At 37.3% G+C, this 7,214-nt stretch overlaps 1 protein-coding gene across 1 annotated transcript in view; it reads right to left on the bottom strand.

Annotated features, from left to right (window-relative positions):
* Positions 1–2,449: 2,449 nt before the first annotated feature.
* Positions 2,450–7,214, bottom strand: part of LOC135139883 (polycomb group protein Psc-like) — a 56,539-nt gene continuing 51,774 nt past the window's right edge. The window contains exon 6 of the mRNA XM_064070233.1: positions 2,450–4,949. Within this exon, the coding sequence (XP_063926303.1) occupies positions 2,922–4,949 (2,028 nt within the window). The 3' untranslated portion in view covers positions 2,450–2,921. The remainder of the gene's footprint in view (positions 4,950–7,214) is intronic.

The raw sequence follows: 7,214 nt of genomic DNA, 5'->3' as shown, positions 1-7,214 counted from the left end.
TTAAATTTTGTGATTATTCGATTTTACAATAATTATTATCTACAATTTTATATTTATGCAATTTTTCAGTTTTACAGTTTAATAATTTTTAGACTTTATAATTATTCAGTTTTTCAATTTTGTAATTTCAGGAATTTTCAATTTTTAATTTCTATTTGTTAAAAATATCAACTTTAACTTTCAAATTTTTGAATTGCCGATTTATTTATTTTACAATTTTTCGATTTTAAAAGTACTTATACGATTTTTTAATTTTTGATTTTTCAATTACCAGAACTTTTTGTTTCGATTTTCAATTTTTTTTATTTTTAATACTTATTTTAAAATTTCGATTTTCTGTTTTATAATTTTGCTATTGTATTATTGTCTGATTTTTCGATTTTTCAATTTTTCAGTATTAAAATTATATAAATTTTCAGTTTTGTCATTTTGCAGCTTTTTGATTTTTCAGTTTTTCGATTTCGCAATTGTCCAGTTTTTAATGAATCAGTGTTATAATTTTTGATTCTTCAATTATCAGATTTCCCAATTTCTTGATTTTTTAATTGTTCGATTTTTCGATTTAATAATTTTGCAATTTTTCAGTTTTACAGTTTAATAAATTTTACCCTTATCCAATTTTTCAATTTTGTAGTTTTACAATTTTCCATTTTATTTAATTGTTAAAAATTTCAATTTTAATGTTCAAGTTGTTGATTTTTCAGTTTAAATATTTTACAAATTTTCGTTTTTAAAGGTAACCGATTTTTCAGTTTTTCGATTTAACATTTTTACATTTTTACAATTTTTGGATATCCCAGTTATTATTTGGTTTTAATTAATCAATTTCCAAATTTCCAATTTTATAACACTTCATTTTTTCAATTATTCAAATTTTAATTTTTCAGTTATCAATTTCGTTGTTTCGAATATCAAATTTTTTGATTTTTAATTTTTCAAAATATCTGATTATTGATTTCAATTGCAAAATTTCACAACTTACCTGTTTTTTAATTTTTTTTTTAAACATTTCGATTTTCAATTTTATATTTATTCACTTTTTCGGTTTTACAATTTTTGATTTTTCAGTTATTAGATTTTCCAATGTTTCCATTCTTCAACATTTCGATCTCAAATTTTTTTTTCCAAGTTTTAAATTTCTCGATATTTCAACTTCTCGGTTGTAGACTCCCACAAAAAAATATATAGGGTGACACAAATTCGAAAATGCTGTACTATACAGAGTATCCAACTTGAAAAACACAAGAAAATTGACCAATTATGAATTTACTCCATAAATAGTGTTAGACATCTATATAGCTTTGTACAAATTCAAATCTCGTTGCTTAAAAATATTGAAACTGTGAATTTCTAAATGTGGCCATTTTTACGCAAAAATACAAATACCTATATCTGAAAATAATGGTAAATTAAAGATCATATCTCCGAAACTACTGGACCGATTGTTCTCAAATTTCATATATGTATTAGATATAAATATCATGTAGATGGTAAACTGCTAACCAAACTTTGTCTAATCATCCCTACCAACCACATGATGACGTGACCTCAAAATTGTACACAGTAATTGGGTTTTAAATTGTATAAAATAACATAGTCCTATATGTGAAGTTTATAAATCCGTCTTAAACTTCATCTCGAGACATCCAGATTTTTGAAAAAAAAATCAAAATTGTATAACAAAATTTTTCATATTAATTTTCAATTTGCAAAATCCAGTCACATTTGCATAAAAAAATCGATACATAGTTCAAAAAAAAAAAAAATCGGAAGTGTGGAAAGTCACTCAAACCATTAAAACGCTTCCCCAAATTATAAAACAACGCCAAAACAACAACAAAAACCACTCCAAAACAACGAATAAATGAATACACAACAATTAAAGCAGCTACCAGTACTTGACCAAAGCCACAAAGCTCAAAGGGGTTCCACAAAAACAGACATTATTGTAATTCTGTATTTCATAATGAAGCACAACAAAGCAAAAAAGACATAATACTTGTTACCACTCCGGTCGACGTCGTAAATTAAAAGGAAATAACCTGCTCAAAAACCGCTTGCATTAATCTGATGCCGTGCTGTGCAAGAAGCGGCAAAGAATTGTGAATAGAAAAGGGACCCGAGAGCAGCCTGAGGGGACAGCGGGTATTGGCAATGGGTCGGGGCTTTGTCTGGGGATTTGCGATGGCTTCATTCTGGCACCAGAGCAAAAAACATTTGTTGGTCCACGAGGGATTTTTTGTGAAAATTAAAATTTTTGATTTTTTTGGACCTCGCTGTAAGTAAAATCATACAGTTCTAACTACAATGTTATAACTTACTTTCATCTAATACTTTCCAGTGTAGAAAATCGTCCATCTGTTGCAAACTGTATTTACTTACCTGCATTTTTAATGCTTTTAGGAAATTATGTGTCAAAAGGGGGACGAAAGGTGTAGACGAAAAGACGTACATACATTCATTTATTCAGTTGGTTCGTCATTATATACACAGTTGAAATCTATACAATACACGTAAATCTAGCAGCGAGTAGAAACCCAACTTCTGGTCGCTCAGGGACTAAACCTATCAAGGATCAAGTGATATACATATGTATAAGATATCTATAAGTACAGTCTGATTCTACACATTAACATCGAACAGATTCGTAAAGTACAAGAAGTAATTAAAACCGTAACATGAAACAATAATCACTCAATGACACAAACAAAACACTAAATAAAACAACAATTCGTCTCAAATAATAAGTAACATACTGAATAAGTCTTAAATAGCAGGAACTTAACTATAGGAGTATTACAGAACCTAAGTTCCATACACCGGGGTACTCAGTACGGCTCCCTCAAACAAACACAATGGAAGACATAAACAACACGAACGGAAGGCACCAAGACCCCTTACTGGCCAGATCTAGTCTACTGTCACACAGACACCTCCTTGGTTTCACACGGCTTCGTCTCGCTCACCTTCGCGCTCTCTCCCGCCGGCGCCTTCACGCCCTCCTTCTCCCCATTGTTGTTCTCCCGGACGGGAGGATTCATCGAGTTCAACCTATTCTGTTGCTGCCGCACCAAAAGACTAGGATTCGGGATGTTCCTGATGCTCTGGTTCTGATTAGGCCGTAAATTCCTGATCTGCGGATTCATCATCCGGAACTGACTCTTATCGATCATCTTCAAACTCGGAGGAATCCTCTGGTTGGGAGACGGAATCCTCAAAGTCTGCAAACTCGGGATTTGTGGTCTAGGCTTCTGGTTCTTGTTCAAAGAGGGATGTTCAGCTGCCACTTTAGACAACATTTGTAGATTCGACATGTTCACGTTTTTCCCCTCTTTGGCGGCAGGGGTGGCGAACCCGTTCATGTTTTTCGCGGAGGTGGAAGGAGCCTCCCCTTTGGCGGGAGGTTTAGCTGAGAGATCCAAAGCCCCGATGTTGTCACACTTCTCGGGAGGACCTTTCGGCTCGATGCTGATCCCCGACTTGAAACTGAACGCCTTCTTGATGCGGTCTAACGGAATTGTGGCAGGGGGCGGGCGCTTGGCGGGCGTGGGGGTGGCGGGCTTAGCAGCCGCCACGGGAGCCGAAGGCTTGGCTTCGCACGTCGGCGGGTTGATGAGGGTGATTTCCAAGCTCGGTCGCTTCTCCTGACGGTTGTCTTCGTTTTCGGGTTTGCGTTTGACGCCGGTTTCGATTTTGCTCACTGTGAAGCCGGCGTACTGAGGAGTGTTCAAGATCTTTTTCTCTTGTATGGTGATGGGTTTCTTCTCCTGTGGTTTGGTTTCGGATTTGGGGGGGATTTTCGCTTCTATGGTACATCGTTGTTGGAGGTTGGCGATTTTGCGTTCGAGGGTTGAAGGGCGGCTTACGGGGATGACGGGTGGTTTGGGGGCGGGTTTGGCACTGTCGGTTTTATTGTTCTGGCTTTTTTCTATTGACTTGTATTTGTCGGCGTAGGCTTGGTACGACTTGTTAAGGAATGTCTTCTTGGCTTGTTGTTCGGTTTGCTCGTGTCTTTCAATTTGTACGGTTGGCACTCGAGCACCCCAGTCTTTGTTTAGGGTGGTTTTGCTTGGGAAGTCGCTGCGGAGGGTCTTGGGGGTGATTTCGGCCACTTTTTTCGGTTCTTCGGCAACCTTAACACCATTCGTCGATTGAGAAGGAGTCTCAACCGCTTTATCTTTCTGCTTCTTTTCTTCTTTCTTCTCTTCGGTGATAGTTTCAGTGCTGGTTTCTTTAGAAACGCTGCCACTAGGTACCGTTTGTACATTTTTGTCTTCACTGGACACGTGTTTGTGCCTCACTTGCCTCATCTGTAACAACTTCTCCTTACTACTCATCTCCACCTGACTCTGCGAACTACTCTTATGGTGCTTGTGCTTGTGTCCATTGTGTGGCGTCAACTTAACCTTCAACTTCAACTCCTCCTCTTTGTTCGTGATCTCCGCATGCAACTTCCTCTTCTTATAATTACTCTCGTTCTTCGAGTGCTTGTTTTTCTTCCTCTTCTTACTAAAGTGGTGATACTCCTCATCCTTCTCCCTCTCCCTACTCTCATCCAACTTCTTCTGCAACGCCCACTCTCGATCCCTTATCTCCGCAAACCTCTTAATCTCCTCCTTATCCTGTTCCTCATAATCAAAAACGCAGTCTTGTACTGGGGGCGGCTCAACCGCCTTTTCAGGTACCTCGTGGTTTTGTACTTTATTCTTGCTCTGGAGCTGGAGGTGCGCCAGCAGCCGCTCCTTCTCCTCGCTCTCCTCCTTCTCCTTCTCTTTCTCCTTCTCCTCGATCTTCTCCTCCTTCACCGGTGGTGGCGGCGGTGGCGGCGGCGGCGGCACCGTTTCGCAACTCTTCACCACCTGCAAATGCTTGCCGCCCGTGCTGACGATCCTGATCGGCTGGATCTTCAGCGGCGTGAAGATCCTGTAGAAGAACCGCATGGGTTTTAGCTGCAACAGAAGAAGATCGCCTGTCACGTGATTTACATACAAAGCTGGGTCATTACTATTGGCGAAATCACGGAACTATGACAGCAAGGTTCAACAACCTGGCGATAATAATGACGGACGGTCGCAGTAGGCCGTGTTTGGGACAGACGTGTTGGCGCCTGCTTGATGAATATTAAACATTCGGTGGTAATTGGGTTGGTTTTCGCGGCCTACTTTTTCGGCGAGTGTGAGTACGGTAATGGGGGTTTTATGCATGTTTTTGAAAAGTCGTGGATTTGATTGATGTTCTAGTTTGAGGTAATTGTGGAAACTAGAAATTTAAATTGCTTTCTCTTGTATAACGACAATTACGTGATTCGTTCCCCTGCGAGGGTCTGTTATTACCTTTATAAAAGTTTCGCGTAAGTTATATTGTCCGATGTGAGGAGGCGACGTTATTGATCAATATAAAAACGACTCTTTCGTTCGGAACGAGGAGTTATTAAAGTTTCAAGAGCACTTTCGACGTCGGAATCGTTGTGATCACAATTTATTTCGTTGTTTTTTCTCTATTTTTTTATGTTAGATAAACATGAGGGTTGTAATTGATTAATTATTATTGGATTCTTATGTATTTTTGGAGACTAACACAAAGGGAGCATAAATTAATGAACAAACAGAAAACGTAAACCAATAAAACAAAATATCGTCACAATATAGAAAATAATCAGACAAAAGGGCGTTTGATTAGCTTCGGATGTATTAGAAACGCAGATGTGAGCGATCGTAGCGAATCGGAAACGTTCGGCTTAAAATTATAGAGTGATTATCCCTTTGACTCTTTAAATAGTTTATATCAGCCCTCCAGTAACACTCGATCAATATAGTAATCATGAAATGACTAGAAGAATTCTGTGGAGATGGACCGTAATAAATTTTTGACCCTCAATTAAATTAAAGACAGCTATTAGTCGGAACAGGTGATAAGATGGAAATGATGATGATGGGTGACTTCAAGGTTAAAGCAAGTGATAAATAGTATAGTAAGACGACATAATAAGAATTACGTTAAAAAAATGGTGAACGACTGATTGATCTATCTTGGAATAATTAACTAAAATATAAACTAGTATTTTAAACATAAAAACATCTACAAATAACCTGGACCCAACCCACAAAACGCCTAAAATCAATAATCGATTATGTTATTGTTCGACAAAAAACCTAACTATAATAGACGTGATGGATGTCCGCGTATTAAAAGGAGTAGATTGTGGTTCAAACCACTATTTAGGTATATAAGTATTTAGAGTAAAAACTGCATAAAAATTAAATCCCCACCAAAACAAGAAGAAAATAAGGTAGTAAGAAAATAGAATCACATAACATAACATTATGATAATTAAACCTTGGAATATTTTATAAGAAAGATGAATAAACCACTCATTTTCAAAAGCTCTACGACATCTAGAGGATTTTTCGTAGCTAAGGACCTAGATAAGGATTTTTTGTATTGAACGTTGTGGGTACAATCTAAATATTTTTTTTGGAGCAATTGCTAATCGAGTTTCCGGTTTCCTATCTTCGATGAAGAGGTGCGAATTGACACTCCGTGCCTGACCAAATGTGACTAAGTCAACAGGGTGTCTTTTCGTAACGTAATGCGTTCGAATCAAAAGCAGTGGCGGAGTGTGGGTGAAAGTATTATCTATATTGTTTTTTCTAAATAACTGAATTTATTTAATTGTACTTCAGCGGCGAGAGAAGTACTGTCTAATAACATAAGGTTAATTTTTTAAGTCGTTACAACGGACATCTTTAGCTAGGTATAAAACTTATCGATGTTCTGATTTTTTCAAAGTTCACAGAAAATTAACATAAACGGTTTAAAATTCGTTTTGAAAACAGACTTTACATCTGATAATAATAATGAATTGTTAAGTGCTAGAACCACATGAAAACTGGAAATTATGTAGTAGAAAGCCTATTTTTTTAGAGGGTTACCTTTACAAATACTATCCCCGCCCACCCGCCCACTCTTTTTTAGAAGGTATGTCATTTGCCAAAATCAGTCTTATCTTTACAAATACTAGCCCCGCCCACCCGCCCACTCTTTTTTTGGAAGATGTCATTCGCCAAAATCAGTCTTATCTTTACAAGTACTAGCCCCATCCGCCCGCCCTTTATTTTCTTGGAGGGTATGTCATCTGCCAAAATCAGTCTTACCTTTACAAATACTATCCCCGCCCACCCGCCCACTCTTTTTTAGAAGATATGTCATTTGCC

The sequence above is a fragment of the Zophobas morio genome, unplaced genomic scaffold (assembly GCF_036711695.1).
Source record: "Zophobas morio isolate AGI-343-1 ecotype UQ-CSIRO unplaced genomic scaffold, CSIRO_AGI_Zmor_V1 ptg000038l, whole genome shotgun sequence".
Lineage (NCBI taxonomy): Eukaryota > Metazoa > Arthropoda > Insecta > Coleoptera > Tenebrionidae > Zophobas > Zophobas morio.
The sequence above is the reverse complement of the archived record's forward strand: the minus strand, read 5'-3'. Positions and strand labels throughout refer to the sequence as shown.